Source organism: Bufo gargarizans, chromosome 5 (assembly GCF_014858855.1).
Source record: "Bufo gargarizans isolate SCDJY-AF-19 chromosome 5, ASM1485885v1, whole genome shotgun sequence".
Classification (NCBI taxonomy): Eukaryota; Metazoa; Chordata; class Amphibia; order Anura; family Bufonidae; genus Bufo; species Bufo gargarizans.
The window spans coordinates 102,337,055-102,362,253 of NC_058084.1; the positions used below are offsets into that span (position 1 = coordinate 102,337,055).

Below are 25,199 nucleotides of genomic sequence, written 5' to 3' on the forward strand. Positions count from 1 at the left end.
TGATCCAGGAACCATAAATGAGAATTCTAAGCTAAGCCCTGGTCGCATGGCGATAATTGTATCCATTTGGTAAACGCTCCTGCAGTATATGTCCCATGGAGGGTGTGATGGATGCCATAGGCTCTTAAGCTCAAACAAATATACTGAATACTATTGAATAATATAGCATAGTCTACTATACCATTCCATACTTTAGTGAAGTATACTGATGTATACTGGCCCAAAAGAGGTTAACAGGGCACACTTTTGGCTTCCGTGGAACTAATGGAGCCCTATGGATATGTTTAGCATGTACGTCAGGAGCTCTGATGCACTATAAGCAGACGTCTCAAAAATAATGTAAACAAATCCTTAAAGGGTTGGATAGGTCAGGATAGGTCATCAATACCAAGCGGCATGGGTTCGACACCCGGCACCCCTGCTGGTCAGTCTCGGAGATGCAGTGTAATGACGAGTACTCGCTCCATTTACTTCAATAGGTAGTATAAGGACCAAGAAGCAGCACTTGCATGGAGTACCGCCCCCTCGTCAAGCAGCTGATCAGCTGGGGTGCTGAATGTCGGACCCCCGCTGATCAGATATTGAAGACTAATGCTGAGGATAGGTCATCAAAATGAATCGCTGCACAACCCTTTTTAATATTTCTTGGTATAAATAGTGAGAAAAAAATTACTGTATTTTTGCTCCATAAGATGCACCTACGATTTGGAAGAAGAAAATGAGAAAAAAATATTTTTCATCAGAATTCAGATCAGACCCTCAATATTCATCACACCCTAAATCCGAATCGCACTCCTCATCAGACCTCAGATCAGACCCCCAAATCAAACCCACAGTCTTCATCACACCCCCCAGATCAGACCCCCAATCTTCATCAGAACCCCAAATCAGACCCCCAATTCTCATCAGAGCTCAGATCAGGCTCCTGTTCCTCATCAAACCCCGATTCCTCATTAGACCTCAGATCAAACTCCCCATTAGTCATAAAATAACTTACCTCTCCTGCTCTGGACGGTGCTGCCACTCTGTAGATCCAGATTTCTCTTCCCGCACCCACTGTTCCCAGGTCTTCTGCCAGCATCTAGTGCTGTGCTTTCACCTGATGTTGCACAGTGTCAGATCATAGTGTGCATTACACCTGGACACTATACAGTATATACAGTACATAGTGCAGAGCAGCAACCTGTGAAGACCAGGGATCGGTGAATACCAGCACCCAGTCCTACTGCGTACTAGTAAGAGCTTCCATAGTGGAAGCTCCATAAGACTCCTACTTCTTTTTTTGGGGGGTAAAGTGTGTCTTATGGAGCTAAAATACGGTATATACTGTAATGTATATAATGCTTCATGCTTTATGTTACAAGGGCAGAAATTTGACTAAGTAATGTTATGGTAATATAATGTAAATCTGCTACAGTGGAACTGAAATTAGTCTGTATTTTAAAAGGGATTTCCAGGATTCGGCAGGACCTAGAAGCCCACCTTAATGAATCCTATCTTGTACTGAAAAAAGTCTCCAATATACTTACTGTCTTGAATTTGCGTGGTTTGGCTCCTCTGGAACCTGTTCACATGGAGGTCCTCTGCAGAAAATCTTACATTGCCGATGTCACCTCCTTTACCAGGTATCCAATCTGGACAATGGCTGAAGACATTAATTCTGCAGCCCAGGATGGTGCTGTCGATGGAGCCATAACTATTCACTTCCCTGGAGCATGTGAAACACCTGAATCTACCTCATCTGCACATGTGCCAGGAAAATGATTAGTTCCGGTCCCATCCACAGCACCACATCTATAGACCATAACTGGAAAAAGATGTAATGTTGGCAGATGTAGGACCGAGTCTCAGAGTGCCAATCCATGCAACTTTGAGACAGTACATATATTGGAGACTTTATTTTGCAGGCAACTTAATCAAGGTGTTTGTTGGGTCCTGGAAAGCCTCTTACAGGCAGTATTCACATCTTGCAATCATCGAAACGGTCTGGCAGCAATTTCAGGACATTTGTAACATGGCAGCAACATGTGAATATACCCTAAGCTGGACTGAAGTGTGTTGTAGGTAGGCAGGTGGTGGTAGTACTCACAGATTGGTGATCTCCACTGTTGTGCTCCCTAGGGCTGTGCAGTGACCGGAGGGTGCACCCTTTCTTCCCTCAGGGCACACCCTGGTATTGGTGGTGCCTGTTGTTTATTGAAGTGTTCTTTAAATTGGATGATTTGCTGGGTGCAAGGCAGGACCGTTGAACAATGGAGACAAGGATCAGGCCTGTTGTTTTCAATAAATAAAGTCTCCCTTTACTAGGTTGATGATAGGTAATATAGTACAAATAGCAGCAGAAGGCACGTTGGAATATTCACTCTCTCTAATGGCACTTTGAAGTCTCTCAGCAGAACAGACATGCAATAAGGATCTTCTGCAATTTCTAGACTGAGGGGTGCAGAACTGACATACAGGTGGCCAATCCATCTCAAAGTGTGATGCTTTGGCAATAGCCCCTTCCACAGCAGCAAAGCCTTTCTCCCATAAGCAAGTACAATACCTTGCAGTCCAATGCATGGCATTGTGAGTTCTAGACCATCTCAGATGTTTGGCCTCTGCTTCAGGAGTATGGCTGCATTCTGGGCAGTTATAGGGTCAGAGATTAGGATTCTCTGTACTTGGGCCTAGTTGTGCAGGAGGTTGAACAGACACGCCTTCCCTCCAGGCTACTTGAGACTGGAGTCCCTCAAAACTAACTAGGAAAAACAAGTTGTTAACCATATGTTGTCCATACAAAGCCATTTATAAGCTGGAGTGAGTAGTTTAAAAGATGCCATGAATAAGCCCCCCCCCCCCCCCAAAAAAAAAAAAATCTCAATTTTGCGACTTTTTTAAGTCAGAATTCTGGAATGCAAGGCTTGATAATCCCTCCCCTTTATGTCTAGATCTGAGTGTAACACTGAAGTAGTGGGTATTATGTTGACTACTAAGCAGCTATAATGCCAACCAGAGGGTTGAAAAAATACCTTGCTACATATACATCTCCTCTCACCCTGAAAGATATGAACGCCTTTGGGGGCAATTATTTTAGTGTTACATTCTACTCATTTTAGACTAAAAATCCTTTAATCAATAGGTCTTTATTAAACATTTTAACAGTTTTTTTTCTACAACGTTCAGTTTCAGCACATTTGCAGGCTAGCAGGCTCTCTGCTTCACACTGGATCCAGACAAGAACTGCTCTGTCGGCTGGATCCGTAGTCTTTATCTATAGTCGCTATCTGCACTTTCCTAACAGGTCATAAATTTCACTAAATCAGTGTGATATAAATTTAGCTATGAGTGTTTATGAGCTTTTAGGAGTTCAGAAATAAGGGGGAAAATTTATTAATATGGGTGTACCCATACGCCAGTCTTGATCTCCCTGTGCTGGCGTGAGATGCGTCTAATTTATTAAGGCAGGCTGTGTGAAGCCATGCCTCTTCTGCTAAGCCCAGCCCTATTCCCTCTGTTGAGGCCTAAAAAGTCGCTAATTATACCGCACATACGGAGCACGCCATAATGTGCAACGTTTTTACACCACAATAGTAAATGTCCATCAAGGACTTCAGAATCCAACTAAAGAGCAGTTCTCTGATGGATTCGGTGTGAAGCCTACTAGTCTGCAAATGCTCTGAAACTGAACGCTATACAAAAACTGTTGAAAATGTTAATAAAGACATATTGATAAAAAGATTTTTAGCCCAAAATGAGTAGAATGTAATCATAAAAAATTGCCCCCAATGGTGTCCATAGCCTTCAAGCAAGGCCAGAGTATTCACATCAGTTTAACAATATACAGGTATCTGTGGGACATCTATAGCGTTATCATTCAATATCAAATATTACAGATGAGGTTAATAGCTTTATAATGTAATCCGATCATTTATAGCATTTGAGGTTTATACGCTATTGATTTGTTATCACGACGGGCTGGCAATAAAAATTAATTTGCTGATCTCGCCTTAACCTCTGTTATAAAGCACCAGAGATTTGTTGCAGGGCAGTACGTGATATTTTTTAAATGCTTCAGGTAATGGAAGATTGTTCTATGATGAGTCTATCTCTTGTGAGGCAGTGACAGGCCTCATATATGAAGTAAGGTATGTATCTCCCAGAATGGTGCAGGAAACCTATTAAGGAGATACATATTGTGGTTTGTTGTGGTGCACCTGAGACATGCCACCAAGGTTCCCGGCCTTGGTGGAGTGGAAGCCAGAAGCTAGAGTGTCCACTAAGATAGATAGTGGACACTGTTGTACCTAGTATAGCTGGTAACAGCTAATCCAGGCCTGGCTTTTACTGGGAGTAAGCAAAGAGCTGGGTGGGTGCTTACTCCCCGCAATCTACTCCAGGTTTTATACGTGGCTCATGTCCATGATTGTGTTTTTAAAAGTGAGCAGCAGGAAGCAGGGTGTGTCTGTGAAGTGAGAGGGTGCAGATCACACACTGCAAGGCACCTGTGAAGGAAACAACTGGCCTGTGGACTGATACTTTGACCCCGCTGCGACGGCTTTAACTGAACTATAAGTTGGGTGGAACAAGCAATAAACAGTGTTGAAGAGACTTTCTTGTGTCCCTGCCTTTCTTCAAAACTGATCATGGGAGCCCACGGCATTACATATGGTGGAGGATGAGGGCAGACCAGAGAAAGAGAGTAACTGTAATCAATGGGGTAGCCCAACACCTGGGCACAGAAGCCCATATGGCTGTTTCCCAGGACTTATTGTACTGCGTAGACAAGTTCCAACAGGAGGTAGTGGAGCAGCTAATAGTACCACAGCCCTACCGCCTGGCAGTATTAGACTTAGCTTACACATGTAATGGGAGGTCATCTTGGGGTCAAAAAGACACTAGAGTGTATACTCCAGCGGTTCTTTTGGCTTGGTGTTTATGAAGAGGTTAAGAAGTTTTGTGATTCGTGTCCAGAGTGTCAGATTACTGCTCCCACAGCGAATTTCCATAGTCCACTGGTGACTTCCCATTATAGAGGTAACTTTGAGCGGATCGCTATGGATCTTGTAAGGCCCGTGGTAAAGACATCCTGGGGCCACCAACACATACTAGGGGTGTTGGACTATGCAACTCAGTATCCGGAGGCCATTCCTCTCTGCCATACCTCTGCCAAACTTATTGCCAGGGAACTATTTGCCATGTTTTGCTGCATTGGGTTGCTCAAAGAGATCCTTACAGATCAAGGTACTCCTTTTATGTCCAAAGTGACAAAGGAGTTGTGCAAGCTGCTTTGAATCAAGCAGTTACGCACATCAGTGTATCACCAATGAAGTGAGACAACCCTTTTAAAACTGCCCCCGGTTAACTATCAGTGACTGAGTACTATGTGCTTATGTATATACACAAAGTTATTTTCGGTTTGCATTTTTAACGGATCAAATGCGGACCCATTCATTTCTATGGGGCCGCAAAAAAATGTGGACAGCACGCGAATGTTATATGTCCGCATCCATTTATCATGAAGAGACAGTTAATACAAGGCACCTACTAATGTAATGCGATTGTCCATATTGCCTCCTTTGCTGGCTTGGTTAATTTTTCCATCACATTATACACTGCTCGTTTCCATGGTTACAGCAGTGGTGCTCGTGGTTACACACTATAAGAAAAAATGTCAGCCTCTCTGGTGGCCGGGACCCTGGGAGCTCACGTAAGCTAGTCCTTTTTTTATAGTATGCAAGCACGACCACCACTGCTGGACTGCAGGGTGGTCGTAACCATGGAAACTTTCTCTGCATAATAAATGCTATTTGCTGAAGTGGTAAAACCCCTTTAAGTTTTAGTGATAGGTTACGTATGCAACTATGGAGCAAGCTTGTAAACATCCACTACCAGAACGCCATCATGAAATATCCGTCTTGTTGCATGCAGTATCTTGACTTAACATAGCACATTTTCTGAATGTATTTATTATGTATTTTATGTACATAACATAGCGCTGACATATTCCGCAGTGCTTTATAGACATCACCATCACTCACTGTTCCTTTCCAGTATGTTTTTGGAGCAAACTGCAGTACTTGGACCCAGCGCTGCATTTTTTTTTATTTTCAGATATAGGGCCAGATTTATCATTAGCTCAAGTAAAAATAATGGAGTGAAAAAGTTGAAATTTTTTGCGCAATCGCTAAAACTGCGCAAAAATGTGCTACTTTTATTGGCTCTGCGCTATGTTCGCCAGTGGGCGTGTTTTCTTATGTAAATGAATCTTCAATTGCGACAATTGAAAAAGTCGCAAAACATTGCTCCAAAAATTGCGCAATTTCACTCCAGTAAGGACCATGCTTATCTTATGCAACTTTTTTAATAGAACATGCGACTTTCTCGTAAAGCCTTGCGACTTTTGTAAAGCCGCTTACTTAGAGGGGTTCTACAGTTTGTTTTAGCTCTGGATAGATCATCAGCATCTGATCGGTGGGGGTCCGACACACGGGACCCCTGACGATCAGCTGTTTGAGAAGGCAGCGGCGCTCCAGATTTATCACAGTATTAAAGGACCATTAATAAATCTGACTTTGCCAAAAGTGACTTTGGACAAATGTAAAAGTGGAGTAAGATGTAAGTGTAATGATAAATGTTTAGATGTATCGTAGTGTTTCTCTTTTGTTATATTCATTACTTTGTTTAAATGGTCTGTAATGTTCTTCCGTTGCAGATGCACTTTGAGCGTCACCCTTGAACAGGCTCTGATCCTCGCGCGGAGTCATGGGCTGCCTCCCCGTTACATCATGCAAGCAACAGATGTCATGAGAAAACAGGTTTGTCATTTGACATTCAATCGACTGATCCACAATTACTCCCCGCTGATTATCATTCCTTCTTAGAATGTCACCTAAGTAAAGGGTGGGCTGTCCAAAAGGCAGCACTGGCATCAAAGGCACACCTGTTTACTTTCAGATACAAAATGATATTTTTCGCCTCATTGTGTCATCAAATTTTAACTAGGCAATGCTGAGCCCAGACGCGGTGCTCTGTAGTTATTAACTCTGGCATTTTATTGCATTATATCCAACAGATTTGAGATCCATAATTAGGTGCTGATTAATTTCACAATTCAGATGCACTTATCCTGTTGAAAACAGGTAGTGAGCATGCATGTGCAGCAGCCCCTGTCCCAACCACCTCGTACCTGCACTGCACATCAGGAAAAGAGTAGGGAAAGCAGCTCTGCGGTGCATGCATGAGATTTCAGTCATGCTGGGGATGATGTGGTGCAGGAAGGGGGATGTCGATCAAAGTGAGACAGGCAGTGGCACCCCCATGACTCTATGTCCAATAATGTGCTTACGGAACGGTACAAAGTGTCATTATATCCAAAGCTACTGATTTTACTGTAATGTGATCTACAGCACCATATAGGTAGTTACATAGAGCAAACTCTGATAAAAGGTTCCCTTTAAATGGGCTGGCCCATCTCAGACATTGATGACATATCACTAGGCAGTGTCGGACTGGGGTACCTAGGGCCCACCAGTAAAATTTATTTTGGGGGCCCACCATAAAGATACATTCAAATATAATAAATAATCTAACAAGTTTTTATATGAACATAGGCTGGTTGAGGCGCTGTACATTGAATATATGTATGTAGTACAGTAAGTCTACTGTGTTATATGCCACTTGTGCAGGGGGTGGAAGACTAGGGGCCCACTGGGGGATTCCCCTGTACCCCTGTAGGCCAGTCCGAGCCTGTCACTAGGACATGCTTACAGTATCAGATATGTGCAGCTCCCAACTCCAAAACGGGCCCCCCCCCCCCCAAAGTGAGTGGAGAGCACATGGCGCCTACGCAGTCACCCTCCGTTCACCACTATGGGAGTTCTGAAAATAGCTGGGCACTGGTTTGGGTATTTCCCATGGCTGTGAATGGCCAGGCTTGTGCAGTGCAATAGACATTCCCAGAGGTGGAACCCGTTCCTGTCTGATGGCATATCCTAGTAATATGACATCAATGCCTGAGATGGGAATATACCCTTTAACTATATAGCACCTTTGGATAAGCTACAAAATATATTAAAGGTTTTTTATATGCCTTTTTTTTACTTTGTTAGTAGCATGTCCCCTCAATTGGCATAGGTAAAAAACAGCGTACAATGGTTTAAAACAAGAAAAGGCATAATGTTGACCTTACCAACCTCCTACAGCTCCCATGCTGGTGCTTTCCTGGTCCCCAACTGGTTTCTGTCTCCCAAGCTCCAGTGATGATGTGGTGTGTTGATGCGTGACCACTGCAGCCAATCATTGGCTAAGAAGTGCTGGCTTTTTTTTTCAAATTTCCACACAATAGATGAGCATAGGAAGCTCCCTGGAGTATAAACTGGTGCTCAGCCTGCTATAACCGCTTCATATACAAATGGCCTGCTCACAGTACAATAACAGTTTACAATTTATTGTTGAATCTATTTTTATTAAATAGAAAAATAACACAACAATCATACATAGCAACCAAGACCTTGTATGAGAAATATATCTCCAATTCCAATTCCAAGACCATACAAAACTAAAAACAATATAATAAAATAAAAATATAATAGTGTGCATAGACGGAATCAGAGACCCCCATAGTTCTCTGGGTCACAGCGATGAGGACCCGAGAAGACAATTGCCATCAAATAAATGCCAAAGGAGAGATTCCAACAATACCAGGTAACATATACTGTCAGAAAGTAAGGCTATATAAACTAAGGACACATCCTGAGCTATTCATTGATGGCAGGCTAAACAAAGGGCTACTAACATGAAACCCTCAGTCGGAACAGACTAAATCATTAACTTAATAGAGACAGGGGAACAGACAAGAACAAACACGACGACACAAAAGACAGGAAAGGGGGGGGGGTGGAGTGTGTGGGGGGGGGGGGGGAAGGGGGAAGAACATGACAGCATATCAAGCAGACCAGGTACAGTCACCTGTGCCCAACCAGGATTGAAAACGAGAAGAGCTCCTAAATTGTTTCCAGGGTTCCCAGGTTAGTGTAAACGTGTGGACTCGATTAAAGGTCTCAGCTTCCATTTCCTCCATCCTGAATAAGGCATCTAGGGCCCGTATCCATGTAATCCTCTGCAGACTGTCTGAAGATCTCCACTGACGTGGTATGATCTGCCTCATAGAAAGGACAAATGTTTTAAGTACTCCCATCTTGACATGTTTGATCCTACCCGGAAATACAGAGAGCAAGGCAATCAAAGGGGAAGGAGATATAGTAGACCGGTAAAGCGCATTATACAGAGCAAAAACGTCTTGCCACAAAGGAGCGACCCCAGGGCAGTCCCACCAGATGTGTAGCATGGAACCAACCTCTGAATGGCACCGCCAACAGGTGTTGGGAACCAATGGATAGAAATGATGCAACTTAACCGGAGTCCTATACCAACGAGAGAGGATCTTATAATTCAACTCCTGCAAGCGACAAGACATGGATGATTTATGCGTAAATAAGAGAGAGCGATTCCATTGCTCAGAGGACAGGGAGAACGTCAATTCACTCTCCCAACCAGAGGCAAACCCAACACTTCTCATCTGTTCAACGAGTGATGAGTCCCCATCTCCTCCGGCACCCAACAGGCCATAGATCAAAGAGATACCGTGATCTGGGCCTGAATTGGCAACACAAAGCTTTTCAAAATTTGTCAGAGGGGCAGATAACTGCGATCCGGGAGCCAGAGAGCCCAAGAAACTACGAAGTTGAAAATAGTGGAACCAGCGCCCCGGGGAATTTAGGAAAATGTGTGATAACTCTTCAAGAGGTACGAGCCCCGAGCTGTTAAAGATGTCCCTAATTAGGATCCAGGGAGGGGGGACCGTACGGAAGGATGGAAGGTTCCTGATCTGTGAGGGGAGGCCAGGGTGAGCTCCAATGTGCGTCAAAGGGCCCGGCGCTGAAATTAACTTGATTTTGGATGCAAATCTACTCCATAGCTTAGTCAGAGTTTGAAGTAGGGGAGAGCAAAGAGTATGTAGAAGGCTATTTTGTGTTGCTGTAGGGAGCCAAAATATCCCAGGTACCATATGAGGTTCAAGGGTGTGTTCTATGTCCACCCACAGTTTCAGGGATCGGTTGTGAACAAGGTCCAGAACACAGTTAGAGATGAAGGCTCTAAAATATGCCTGGAAGTCGGGTAAGCCAGCTCCCCCCACACTCTTAGCCCTGGACAAGACTTTGTAACTCACCCTGGCCTTAGTGCCATTCCAAATAAACCTAGAGGCCAATGACCGCAGCTGAGCAAAGAAACTATTTGGTATAATACACGGGGCAGTCTGAAACAGGTAGAGGAATTTGGGTAAGATGCCCATTTTTAGGGCATTAATTCTACCAAACCAAGAAATCTGCAAAGGGGACCATTTCTGGAGAGAAACCTCTACTTTCCTAAATAAAGGTTTGTAGTTTAGTTGAAAGAGGAGATTAGGGTTTGCAGGGAGGTTAATGCCTAAATGACGAATCGAGTCAGAAGCTACTTTAAACGAGAAGCCTTCTCTAACATGGGAAATTTCCCTGTGTGACAACGAGATATTCAAGATTTCTGATTTCTGGATATTAACTTTAAAGTTACTAAGTCTCCCAAACCTCTCAAATTCCCTCAAGACCGAAGGAAGGGCTATTCTGGGGTCCGACAGGTAGAGAAGCAGGTCATCGGCAAAAAGGGACAGTTTATGCTCCCTAGTCCCAACTCTAACCCCCTTTATAGCTTGATTACCGCGCAATGCATTAGCTAAGGATTCCATGGTCAGGATGTATAGGAAGGGGGATAAGGGGCAACCCTGGCGTGTACCATTCTTAATAGCGAAAGGCGCGGATAAGAGGCCATTGGCCCTAACCTGGGCCGAGGGAGAAGAATAGAGAGCTAATATACGCTCGATCATTTTAGAGCCGAGTCCTATACGCTCCAGAGTCAAGGCTAAGAAGCCCCAATTGACCCTGTCGAAGGCCTTCTCTGCGTCCACTGAAAGCAAACACAGAGGAGACCTAGTATGCTTAGCCCTAGCTATGATGCCCAAGGTCTTCAAGGTACTATCGCGTGCTTCCCTGCCCGGGACAAAACCCACCTCCTGTTCCTGATGGATACACTTCGGGATGAGGGGGCGTAACCGCAAGGCTAGCAATTTAGCGTACACTTTGAGGTCCACGTTCAAAAGGGAAATAGGCCTATAATTGGAGCAATAAGAGGGGTCTTTATCAGGTTTGGGTATAACCGTTATGTGGGCCTGCAAAGTTTGAGGAGGGAAGGGGGTTCCTGCTGCTATGGAATTAAAGGATTCAAGCAATAAGGGAGAAAGCTCCTCCAAAAGAAGCTTATAAAAGCGTGGGGTAAAGCCATCCGGGCCTGGGCTTTTCCCATTTTTGAGTTCTCTTATAACTCCCGCAATTTCTGGGGCTGAAAAGTCATCTTCCAGCGCCAGAGATTCTACGTTAGGGATCTGTTCAGGGCCGAATTGGTCGAGATAATCTTTAGTATCTTGTGTAAAGGAAACCGACGTGGGGTCCCTCCCTGTGTTCAGGTCATACAGAGAGCTATAATAGGTGCGGAATTCCGATGTGATTTCGGACGGAGCATAGACAATTCCCTTGTTAGAAGTGTTAATTGAGGGAATCTGGGTCTGGGGTAATCTAGGATGCAGGGCTCTAGCAAGCCACTTCCCACTTTTATCGCCGTACTCAAAAAATCCAAATTTGACCTTATCACGTAGACATAAGGATCTTTGGTCTAGAATTTGAATTATTTGCTGGCGAAGAAGCGAGATATCCGCTTTCAACTGATCCGAGGGGGTTAATTTATTTGAGGTCTCTTTCCTGTCGAGTTGTGAAAGTAGGGAGGCGAGTTTTGCGGATTTTTCCCTTTTGAGTCTAGCTCCATGGGATATGAAGATCCCCCTGAGCACGCACTTAAGGGCTTCCCATTTAATCGGCGGGGAGGAGGAATCTGTCTGGTGGTTAACTACAAACTCAGAGATGGCCTTCCGAACGTCTGACATGCACACCAGGTCGTTAAGAAGATTATCGTTCAACCTCCATGTAAAAGGCCGGGAGGGCGTCTGCTGAAACCTTAGCAGACCATACACAGGCGCGTGATCAGACCAAAGGAAGCCGTCTATTGAGCTGAGTGGATCTGCCTCTAGGAAAGACTGTGAAATAAATAAGTGGTCTAGTCTGGCATAACTATTATGGGCCAAAGAATGGAAACTGAAATCCCTGACTCCCGGATGCAGTACCCTCCAAAGATCTACAAGGCGGAGGGAGGACAGGACGTCCCTAAAGGAACGCAGGGATGCCGGAGAGATAGCAGACTTACCAGACGAAGAATCCAGATCCGGGTCCATCACCATGTTCAGATCACCACCCAGGATGATAGAGGAGCCATCCGCAAAGCGAGCTAATTTCCTGAGAATCTTAGAGCCATACGGGATCTGCCCCTGGTTGGGAAAATAGACATTAGCAACTGTGTACACGCGTGGACCATCAGACAGCTTGAGGAATACATAGCGCCCCCTACTATCAATGTCCGTAGACAAGATCGTAGGCCGAAAAGATTTGTGGAAGGCAATCGAAACACCACCTGCTTTTTTGACGGGGTTAGGACTATGAAACCACGTTGTGTAGTACCCACGTTCACATCTGGGAACCGAGGCAAGCTTAAAGTGGGTCTCCTGAAACATAATAAGCATGACCCGCTTCCGATGAAAGCGGTATAGAATCTGACTACGTTTTTCTGGCTTATTCAAGCCCCTGGCATTATACGTACAAAAAGAGAGAGGGGACATCTCACCAACCTCTGAGAGAGAACTGGATAGGATTAAGAAGGGGAGGAAACACAGGGAACCAAACAAAAGGAAGGAGACACGGACTCACAAGCAACACGAAGTTAGAACGACAAAGAAAAAGGAAAAAAAAAAAAAAAAACCTCCTATAAGAGAGAGCCAAAAACTACGGCTCCGAGGCAGGCTAGCAAGTGACTATAGCCACGCTCGACACCAAGTGTCGAAACCCCTAACGGGGGGAGGAGAGGTCAAGGGCAAGGCAGCAGCCCCACTGACCCCCGGCATGTAAGTAAGAATAATAAAAATATACAACATATAGCGTAAAACAATATAACATGAATACTGTACACTGAACTAGCGTATCAGAGTAATATATGAAGTCCCGCGAAAGCCGATCAGGTTCAAACAAGCGGTCTGGAATGGCGTCTAGTTTACAATTTATTGAGTTATACACAAATACTCAAATAAAATATAAAAATATGCAAAAACATAAATATGCAAAAACATAAAAATATGCAAAAGCATAACAATAATGTGAATATTATTTTTATGTTTTTACATACAGGTGAAACGCTTAGTGATAATGCTGCGGGTGCTCGTCTCCAGGAGGGGTGGTAAAAAGCCCTCAAAAAAGCAACTAATAGATGTCAAGAAAAATAAAAAAATGGAGACAGCACGTCCAAAAGGTGGAATTTATTCCAGATGCCAGTATCTGGAATAAATTCCACCTTTTGGACGTGTTGTCTCCATTTTTTTTTTTTTCTTGACATCTAGTGTCACACTCTAGTCAGCTAATTAATCCATATCCCCTGAGCAAAGGGGACCTCAAAATTGTGACTTTGGGTTTTTTATAAACTATAAGGCATAATCATCCAAATTATAACAACTAAAGGCTTGAAATATCTCGCTTTGCATGTAATGAGTCTACCTCATATGTTAGTTTCACCTTTTAAGTTGCATTACTGAAATAAATGAACTTTGCACAATATTCGAGTTTCGCCTATATTTTTTAAATTTCTTAAAAATGGCTAAGCACTTAAGTCACAGCTGCAACCAGTGATTGGCTACAGTGGTTACATGTTATGTTGATATGTCATTGCTGGAGTCTGGAGAACAGAGACTGGAAGGGGACCAGGGAAGCGTTTACATTGGTGTAGCATGGAACTGGAAAGAATTTGGAGGGTACTATCTCTCCGTGGGAAGAGAGCGCCTTAATCGGTATGAGGAGACTTATAGGCCATACATCAGGGATCAGCAACCTCCGGCACTCCAGCTGTTCTGAAACTACAACTCCCAGAATTCTCCTTTCACTTCTACAGGAGTTACAAGAACAGCCAAGTACATTTTCATGCGGGGAGTTGTAGTTTTATAGCAGCTGGAGTGCCGAAAGTAAAGCTGACCTCTGCCATACATGCTCCTCTGGAGCTGATAAGATACATTTTGAATTGTTAGACAACACCCCTAAGTATAAAAGCACATAGGGACAAAAGGATGGAGACAAAAAGCAAGTACAAAATGGATGTACATGGATTCTTTTTTATTATTTTTATTTTTTTGTTAAAGAAAACTTTATTCTGCATGATGTAGGCATATTGTAGCAGGGGACAATGACACTGTGGATAGAGGGGTATCCTCCATTTTACAAAGGATGTATTATAAAAGTGTGGCTGAACTGGAAAGAGTGGAGCTTTTATTTTTCATTGTTTTGTTTTACTTTATTTCTGAAATTGATATCATGGCACTTGTTTTCGGTGCCATTTTAGTGACAAGAACACAACTTAACCATCTGCCGTCACACTAACGCCGTCAATGTGGCGGCTCTGCCAGGTCACACTAACGCCGATCGGCGTCATCTCGCGAGGCGCAAGATTTCCTGTGAACGCGCGCACACAGGAGCGCGCGTTCACAGGATCGGCAGTTAAACGAGTGGATCTACAGCCTGCCAGCGGCGATCATTCGCTGGCAGGCTGTAGATGCGATTTTTTTTAACCCTTGAAAGGTATATCAGATGTTGTTTTGTTAACAGCGTCTGACATACCTGCTACCTGGTCCTCTGGTGGTCCCTTTTGCTTGGATCGACCACCAGAGGACACAGGCAGTTCTGTAAGTAGCATTAAACACCACTACACTACATCCTCCCCTGTCACTTATTAACCCCTTATTAACCCCCTGATCACCCCATATAGACTCCCTGATCACCCCCCTGTCATTAATCACCCCCCTCTAAGGCTCCATTCAGACGTCCTTATGTGTTTTGCGGATCCGCGGATCCGCAAAACACATACGGACGTCTGAATAGAGCCATACAGGGGGGTGATCAATGACAGGGGGGTGATCTCCCCATATAGACTCCCTGATCACCCCCCTGTCATTGATCACCCCCCTGTAAGGCTCCATTCAGACGTCCGTATGTGTTTTGCGGATCCACGGATCCGCAGATCCGCAAAACACGGACACCGCGGATCCGCAAAACACGGACACCGGCAATGTGCTTTCCGCATTTTGCAGATCCGCACATTGCCAGAACTATATAGAAAATGCCTTTTCTTGTCCGCAATTGCGGACAAGAATAGGACATGTTCTTTAGGCTCTACAAAAAAACGCAGTGTTCGCCCAATCAGGCCTGATCTTGTGCGCACACTTGCGTTCAGTCCGCCCCACCGCAGTGCCAGAATTTTTTTTTTCTGATCACTGCAAAAACACCGTAAAATCGCTGCGGCGCTATCAAGATCACTTTTATAGGGGCATGGCGAGTTCATAGAAGATTTTTTTTGGGGGCACAAGTTAGCGGAAATTGATTTTTTTTTTTTTTTTTTTCTTACAGTCTCATATTCCACTAACTTGTGCCAAAAAATAAAATCTCACATGAACTCACCATACCCCTCACGGAATCCAAATGTGTAAAAAAAATTTGACATTTATATTCCAGACCCCACAAGTGACCCCATTTTGGAAAGAAGACATCCCAAGGTATTCCTTTGTAAGAAAAAAAATTAAAATAAATAATTTTCCACACATGTGGTATCGCTGTACTCAGGAGATGTAGGGCAATGTGTTTTGGGGTGTATTTTTACATATACCCATGCTGGGTGAGAGAAATATCTCTCTAAAATGACAACTTTGTATAAAAACATTGGAAAAGTTGTCTTTTACAGAGATATTTATCTCACCCAGCATGGGTATATGTAAAAAAGACACCCCAAAACACATTGCCCTACTTCTCCTGAGTACAGCGATACCACATGTGTGACACTTTTTTGCAGCCTAGGTGTGCAAAGGGGCCCAAATTCCAAAGAGTATCTTTACGATTTCACAGGGCATTTTTTACGCATTTGGATTCCAGACTTCTTCTCACGCTTTAGGTCCCCTAAAATGCCAGGGCAGTATAAATACCCCACAAGTGACCCCATTTTGGAAAGAAGACACCCCAAGGTATTCCATGAGGGGTATGGTGAGTTCATGTAAAATTTTATTTTTTGTCACAAGTTAGTGGAATATGAGACTTTGTAAGAAAAAAAAAAAAAAAAAAATCATTTTCCACTAACTTGTGACAAAAAATAAAAACTTCCATGAACTCACTATGCCCATCAGCGAATACCTTAGGGTGTCTACTTTCCGAAATGGGGTCATTTTTTGGGGTGTTTCTACTGTCTGGGCATTATAGAACCTCAGGAAACATGACAGGTGCTGAGAAAGTCAGAGCTGCTTCAAAATGCGAAAATTCACATTTTTGTACCATAGTTTGTAAACGCTACAACTTTTGCGCAAACCAATAAATATACACTTATTGCATTTTTTTTATCAAAGACATGTAGAACAATAAATTTAGCAATTTTTTTTAATAGAAATGTAGTTCTATTTGAAAAATTTTACAACTGAAAGTGAAAAATGTCCTAGGAGGAGGAGACGCCCAGCAGAACAAGGGCAGTCTCCGCCTACTATAATTTACTGAGCGAAGATACCGGAGGACATAACGGGAGAACGGAGCGGCGCCCGGGGATAATAGTAAGTGCAGTGAGATCCCTGGGCGCCACTGTATATGTCAGGATACTTAGTTCACAATGATTTTCCAGGTGAAAGGTCCTCTTTAAAGAGTAGCAGAGAAAGATTCTTCTTTCTCCTCTTATCACTAATTCTAAATTCACTGCTCAGGACTGCATCAGTAGTGATGTATTTCTGCGTGAAATCAAAGCGGAAATAAACGGATCCGTCAAATAAATACATTGAAGGTCAATGGGTGACGGATCTGGTTATTTAGGCCCCTAAAAGTCACTATTGACTTACATTGTTTTCACTGCCAGATCCATTTTTTTTCTGTTTTTATGACTTGTACACAAAACTGCAGCTTTCAGCGGTTTCATCAGAGAAAGATTCTTCTTTCTCCTCTTATCACTAATTCTAAATTCACTGCTCAGAACTGCATCAGTAGTGATGTATTTCTCTCAGTAGATAATCCTCAGAGATGATGATTATCTGGAACTTTGGCCTAATCCTATGAGGAATGGTGCATGTCACAGCTCCTCTGCTAACAAGCTACTAACTTAGCTAGGGGCGGACCTAAATCCCTGTTCCTGCAGGGGCAGAGCCAGAACAGTTAACCCTGAAAGATCCATACAAAGTTATACTGGGTTTACAATGCATTAAATAACATGACATAAAATTGCATACCAAGAACCGTGTGCAAATACCCAGTTCTGGGGTACTGCACAAATAATACATGAAAGGGCCATGTCCAGCAGAATGAGAACCACTCTATGGTTTGGTACAGTGCTGCCCATAATTATTCATACCCCTGGCAAATTTTGACTTAAAGTTACTTTTATTCAACCAGCAAGTCATTTTTTGACTGGAAATGACATAGGTGTCTCCCAAAAGATAATAAGACGATGTACAAAAGGCATTATTGTGAAAAAATAAACATTTCTCAGCTTTTATTTACATTTGAGCAAAAAATACAAGATGTTCCAAACTGTGGAAAATCTCAGAGGACGCGGTCGGAAGCCAAAAGTGACACCTGTGCTGGCCAGGAGGATAGTTAGAGAGGTGAAAAAGAATCCAAGGATCACCACCAAGGCCATCCTGGTGAATATGGGCTCTGCTGGTGGCAATGTCTCAAGGCAGACAATCCAACGGACACTGCACACTGCTGGGTTCCATGGATGCAGACCAAGGAGGACGCCACTTCTCCAGATAAGGCACACAAAAGCTTGCTTGGCCTTTGCAAAAGCTCATCTGGACAAAGAAGAAGACTTCTGGTCTTCTGTGTTATGGTCAAATGAACAAAAATTTAATTGTTTGGTCACAATGATGTTTCCTTCATTTGGTGTAAAAAAAGATAAGCCTTCAACCCAAAGAACACCATCCCCACTGTCAAACATGGTGGTGGGAACCTAATGCTTTGGGGGGGGGGTTCAGCCAATGGACCAGGGAACCTAATCACAGTAAACGGCACCATGAAAAAAGAGCAATACATGAGGATTCTCAACAACAACATCAGGCAGTCTGCAGAGAAACTTGGCCTTGGGCAACCAGTAGACATTTCAGCATGACAATGAACCAACACACACAGCAAAAGTGGTGGAGAAATAGTTAGCAGACCAAAATTACTTGCTGGTTGAATAAAAGTAACTTTAAAGGGAGTCTGTCACCACATTTGAGCATATTAGACAGATCCAATAGCGTTATATGTGCCACCCAGAAGTTAAAAACTGTACCTTTGTTGCATATACCAGAGTCTTCTTTCAGCCAAAAATGAACTTTGAAGATTCTGTAAATGCGCCCTCTCAAGTGCCCAGGGCGGCGTCTCAATCTTCCGAGCCCAAGACCGGACCTCCCCAATGGCTCATAACCCCACCCTCCGCGTGCCTCTGCCCGCCCGTTTACTCTCCTCCTCTCTCCTTTTCCACTGCGGCTGCGCGGTCAAATTCGTAGCGGGCGCAGTGGAAAAGGAGAGAGGAGGAGAGTAAAGGGTGGGCACAGGCACACGGAGGGCGGGGTTATGAGCCATTGGGGAGGTCCGGTCTTGGGCTCGGAAGATTGAGACGCCGCCCTGGGCACTTGAGAGGGCGCATTTACAGAATCTTCAAAGTTCATTTTTGGCTGAAAGAAGACTCCGGTATATGCAACAAAGGTACTGTTTTTAACTTCTGGGTGGCACATATAACGCTATTGGATCTGTCTAATATGCTCAAATGTGGTGACAGACTCCCTTTAAGTCAAAATTTGCCAGGGGTGTGAATAATTATGGGCAACACTGTACACATTAGTCTATGAAGGAAAGTCCTGGGCCTTACATGGCCTATAGAAAGGGGTTATTATGATAAGAAACCCCAATATAATGGCAATTACTACTGGTAGACTCTGCTTTGAAAAAAATAAATAACTTGATTGTTTTTTTTTTTTAAGTTTAATAGTACAGTAGCTGCATATTAGTCCAGCACAATTGATTTTTAACATTTTAAATAGTCATTTAGCATCCAATCAACTTTAACCCTACGAACAATTCTGCCAGTGGAGTTACCTTTATCCATGGCAATTTAATTGGACATTTTAGTGATTTATACTAGAAAACTGGTCAGAATCTCTTGAAAAGACATCCTGTTGACATCAGCACTTATTGTAATGGATACACCACTAATGCAATTTTTGGCAATGTCTGTTAGTGCTGATGATTTAATCAATAGTCTTGGCTTTGATCAAAGCATACTATAGTAGGTCTATTTTAAAAGCAGCGAGGCTTTAGGATTTTTGCTTTTTATGTCTGTTCATATTTTAGTACATGCAATTTAAATTTTAAAGTTAAACTTAATTACTAGAAAATGTTACCTACAGTATATTGACTTGAACGGATCTGTTTTGATTTTGCAAATCGGGATGCATCCGTTTCGTTAGGATGTGGTTGCGTGAAATCAAAGCGGAAATAAACGGATCCGTCAAATAAATACATTAAAGGTCAATAGGTGATGGATCTGGTTATTTAGGCCCCTAAAAGTCACCATTGACTTACATTGTTTTCACTGCCAGATACATTTTTTTCAGTTTTTATGACCGTACACAAAACTGCAGCTTTCAGCGGTTTGGTGTACAGTCACAAGACGAAATGCTGATGGAACAGAAGACATCCTGATGTATCCTGTACGGATCTTTTTCCATTCAGAATACATAAGGACTAAACAGATTATTTATCCTCTGTCGGATCTCAATACCGGAAAACAACAACGCAAGTGTAAAAGTAACCATAGATGGGATAGGTAATAGCTTGCATCACTGAATCCCCTAAACAGTACCAGTCACATTGCTGCTCCCAAACTGTTACAATCATATTGAGAACCAAACTTGGCTTCCAAATTTAATTTTCACACTCTCAAACTAGCGTCAGCCAGTGATATTACACCCACAAGGATCCTCAAATGAGAGAAGATTCAGGCAGTGTAGCATTTAATCCTTTTTCCATGCTTCTTAAAACATACGAACGAGCAGGATCAGACAAGCGGATCAATATGAGAGGGAGAAAGGGGAGGAACGCGTCAGGGCATCCGTGCCATGACAATTTCTGTCCCTACAATATCCCTTTATAACTCCTCCTCAGCCCGGAGATGTGTCTTGATGGTAGGCACACTCCGTCCACGTACCTATGCTGTCTATCCTTATGGTGCCCTTTATATACTATCCCATATGGATATCTGGGTAATAGTATATATAGAAAAAGATATCGGTTATATAATCACGTGTCCCGACGCGTTTCCCCCCTTCCTCTCATTGAAGGGGTTCATCAGGGTACAAAAAATAATGTCAATCGAACACATAAAGTGTTCAACAGATATCAATGAAGATGGATCATAAGGCTGGAGGCCACAAACAAAAACAATTCACTGACTATAACAAAAGTCCGCACGCAGTTATGTGAGGATAAACAGACTTCAACCCAGTAAAGAATATACTTAGCTGGTCCACTGGGAGGATATCCAAGTCCGCGGTTCTAGGTGAACATATTGTCAGGGCCTCCAGGGGGCAAGATGTGATGTAGCTCCAATTTCTGTGGAGTTCCCACCAAACCTAAATAGCCATATGGGGCTTGTCCCAACCAAAGGGACCAATCAGGGATGCTGATGTTAATCATGTGGTCCTGCCATAGGGAGGAGCCAATATAGGTTACAGAAAATCCTGATAAATATCCCCCTAAATAAGAGGACATAGCCAAATTAAATCTATCTCCCAAGATGTAAGACCGGGCTAGTGGTGCGCCGCATAATTATTATCTAATATGCGCAGCCGCTGCGATAGAAAACGATCGGGCCGTCAGAAGAAACGGGTGGAACGCACGCCGAGAGTTAAAATGGCCGTGCGTTCCACCTCCAACCAATGGGGACAGAGCCCCATTGGTCCTCCGTCATGCGTCACCGGAAGTAGGTGGATGGAGCGCACGTCACTGAGAAATGACCGTGCGCTCCACCCACAGCCAATCAGGGGCCACCGCCGCTTCATGTATTGGGGACGTAGAGGTAAACTATATCTTCCCCCATTTGGTCAGCTGACCCTGAAAAATGCGCAGTGCCATTCATTGATAAAAACAGCCTCCAGAATATTTTAAACAAGATGGACCGCAATTGGGGATATGTAATGGCAGGCCTCATATATATATATATATATATATAGTGACCGTCATAAAGATATCAAAATAAAGATATCAAAATATGTATCCGCCAAATAGTTACTTAAATGACCCCATTAATCACAGGGTATGGAGGAGGGGCCAAAGACCCTAAGATCCTTGCGATGTGGATCCATCAATGAATACATTTAAAAAAAGCGGGTCACTCTCTTGCACTTATCAAGCACCGGCCCCTTATTTTTAACAGGACATCTTTTTGGTGAACTACCACATATTAATAAATAACGGTGTATTGTCAGTCAATGCTATGTTAATGGTGCAAAAAAACGGATATTAAATTGGATGTAGTAAGGGTAATGGATAAATGTCACCCCTAAGATATACATAAATGTGACACTTTACGTGTCGATAATAAATTCTATCCATTATATTAGGATCAAGTGCATGGGAGTATGCTGAATATTTCCAATAGTCTCTATTCCCTCTCTTACATCTCAGGGGAATTTTTTAGCCAGGGGGAGGCCTTACGATCTTCGCAATCGTGTCTAGGGAAGATAACTAGGAAGGCTGCTGTTGACGAATTACAGATCATTAACCTCTCCTCACGGACCCTTAGTACCATTGAAGAGAGTATCCTTAAGAGAGGCTTATCCTTCGTCCCCACCACTAGGTTTGATCCATTTGTGTGGACCAAGGATCTAAATTTATTTTCAAGGAAACTCAAATGGCATAAATTCATGAAAAATAACACCAAAGCCACCTGTGAGCAATTGGGCTTACAAGAAAGTGATTATGCGGACTTCAAAATCCTCTGTGATCTAATGGAGGAAGGCACACGGACACCTGGTCAAGGTCCATTTACTGATCTCCGACCTAAAAGTAAGAAACCTGCACCTCCTATGAACTATGATCACATAGAAATATTCTTACAAATGACCACAGAGGAAATTGAAAGATTACCCGCTAACTCACCACACTTCCATAATCTTTCTGGCCCTGAGATGGAGGCCCTTCGGGGGCTTGAAAAAGACACCACAATAATAATCAAGCCTGCTGATAAGGGCGGGAACCTAGTGATTATGGGTCATATAGAATACAAACACATGTGTGAACGCCTATTGAACGATCGCGGTTGTTATCAAGTGCTGCCCTCGGACCCCACAGATATCTTTTTGAAAGAACTGGAGAATATTTTGAAGGATGGCCTCTCTAGAAAGGTCATCTCTGATGTGGAATACCGTTTTCTGTTGCCGAGCACACCCCAGATTGCCACATTTTATGGTTTACCTAAAATCCACAAGGGCACCTCTCCATTAAAGGGGCGCCCGATTGTATCTGGGGTGGGCTCGGTAACACAAAATAGCGGGATCTATATCGACCATGTACTTAAGGGTTTTGTATCGGCTTTGCCCTCATACACGCGAGATTCTATGGATTTCGTTGGCGAGCATAGATGTAGAATCTTTGTACAGTTGTATTCCTCATGATAGGGGTCTGGTGGCGGTATCTGACTTCCTTAGAACCAGGGCTGTCTCACATAGATATCACAACGATTTTGTTTTGACGCTTTTAGAATTTGTTCTCACTCATAACTTTTTTCTTTTTGACACGCGTGTCTTCCACCAGCTCAGGGGGACAGCGATGGGGAGTTCATGTGCCCCATCGTATGCTAATCTCTTCCTGGGCTGGTGGGAGGACAAAGTGGTTTTTCCAGATACACAGACCTGGTGGGTAGATAAGATCACACTATGGACAAGATACATCGATGATGTGTTTATAATATGGAACGGTAATGATGAGGAATTTGCGCTATTTGTCTGGCGTTCACATCCGAGTTCCACCATGAGTCTCTCACCTTTTTGGATATCAGAATTACCAAAAAAGGAGATAGACTAGTGACCTCCACTTTTAGGAAAGAAACCGCCACCAACAGCCTCCTTCATTGGGAGAGTCATCACCCCATGAGTTTGAAAAGGGGTATTCCACGAGGGCAATACTTACGTATGAAAAGAAACTGTTCTAATCATGATAGTTTTTACCAAGAGTCTAGAAAACTACAAGATCGATTCAAAACTAGGGGCTACCCACAGAATGTACTCCGGGAAGCATTCCAGAGTGCGGTTTCTAGGGATCGTGAGACACTATTGGTACCCAGGGATTTAAATAACAAGGATGGGGACATCATGAGGATTATTTCTACTTATGACACCAGGAATAAGGAGGTCCGAAAAATTATCACTAAATACTGGCCTATCCTCCTGATGGACCCTGGCGTTGCGGACGTGCTTCCTGCACGCCCAAGCATTACGTTTAGGCGGGGCCGGAGCCTTCGGGATCGCCTAGTACACAGTCATTATGTACGACCAACCCCTGAGGGCACATGGCTGGATCGTAAGCCTCTGGGAACGTTCCGCTGTGGGGCATGCATGGCCTGCAGCTATATTAACAACACAAAAATCAACGTTTGTTCAGCGACTGGTATTAACTATGTCATCAGAGATTTTTCCAATTGCAGGAGCAAAGGAGTGATTTATTTGGCGCAGTGTACATGCCCGCTTGACTATGTGGGAAAAACCTTCAGAGAATTCCGTAGACGTATCCTTGAGCATATCAATGATATTAAAAAGCGGAAAGAAACCCCTGTGGCTAACCACATCTGGGAGTGCCATAAGGGGGATCCAAAATCACTTAAGTTCGCGGCTTTAGAGATCATCAGACCATCCCCTAGGAGAGGGGACTGGGACCGTAAGATCCTACAGAAGGAAGCCGAATGGATTCATCGGCTGCGGTCCCAGTCCCCTAGGGGTTTGAATGAAAAACTCGTATTTACATGTTTTCTATAGATCGATAATTTTGAGTTTATACAGACGCTATTGGAAATATTCAGCATACTCCCATGCACTTTATCCTAATATAATGGATAGAATTTATTATCGACACGTAAAGTGTCACATTTATGTATATCTTAGGGGTGACATTTATCCATTACCCTTACTACATCCAATTTAATATCCGGTTTTTTTGCACCATTAACATAGCATTGACTGACAATACACCGTTATTTATTAATATGTGGTAGTTCACCAAAAAGATGTCCTGTTAAAAATAAGGGGCCGGTGCTTGATAAGTGCAAGAGAGTGACCCGCTTTTTTTAAATGTATTCATTGATGGATCCACATCGCAAGGATCTTAGGGTCTTTGGCCCCTCCTCCATACCCTGTGATTAATGGGGTCATTTAAGTAACTATTTGGCGGATACATATTTTGATATCTTTATTTTGATATCTTTATGACAGTCACTATATATATATATATATATATGAGGCCTGCCATTACATATCCCCAATTGCGGTCCATCTTGTTTAAAATATTCTGGAGGCTGTTTTTATCAATGAATGGCACTGCGCATTTTTCAGGGTCAGCTGACCAAATGGGGGAAGATATAGTTTACCTCTACGTCCCCAATACATGAAGCGGCGGTGGCCCCTGATTGGCTGTGGGTGGAGCGCACGGTCATTTCTCAGTGACGTGCGCTCCATCCACCTACTTCCGGTGACGCATGACGGAGGACCAATGGGGCTCTGTCCCCATTGGTTGGAGGTGGAACGCACGGCCATTTTAACTCTCGGCGTGCGTTCCACCCGTTTCTTCTGACGGCCCGATCGTTTTCTATCGCAGCGGCTGCGCATATTAGATAATAATTATGCGGCGCACCACTAGCCCGGTCTTACATCTTGGGAGATAGATTTAATTTGGCTATGTCCTCTTATTTAGGGGGATATTTATCAGGATTTT

The 25,199-nt window shown here is 43.4% G+C and overlaps 1 protein-coding gene across 2 annotated transcripts in view; it reads left to right on the forward strand.

Moving 5' to 3' along the window:
* PREX2 (phosphatidylinositol-3,4,5-trisphosphate dependent Rac exchange factor 2) overlaps positions 1-25,199 on the forward strand; it is a 390,423-nt gene that overhangs the window by 353,719 nt on the left and 11,505 nt on the right. For both annotated transcript variants that reach the window (XM_044293224.1, XM_044293225.1), the window contains exon 38: positions 6,695-6,797. In XM_044293224.1, the coding sequence (XP_044149159.1) occupies positions 6,695-6,797 (103 nt within the window). The remainder of the gene's footprint in view (positions 1-6,694; positions 6,798-25,199) is intronic.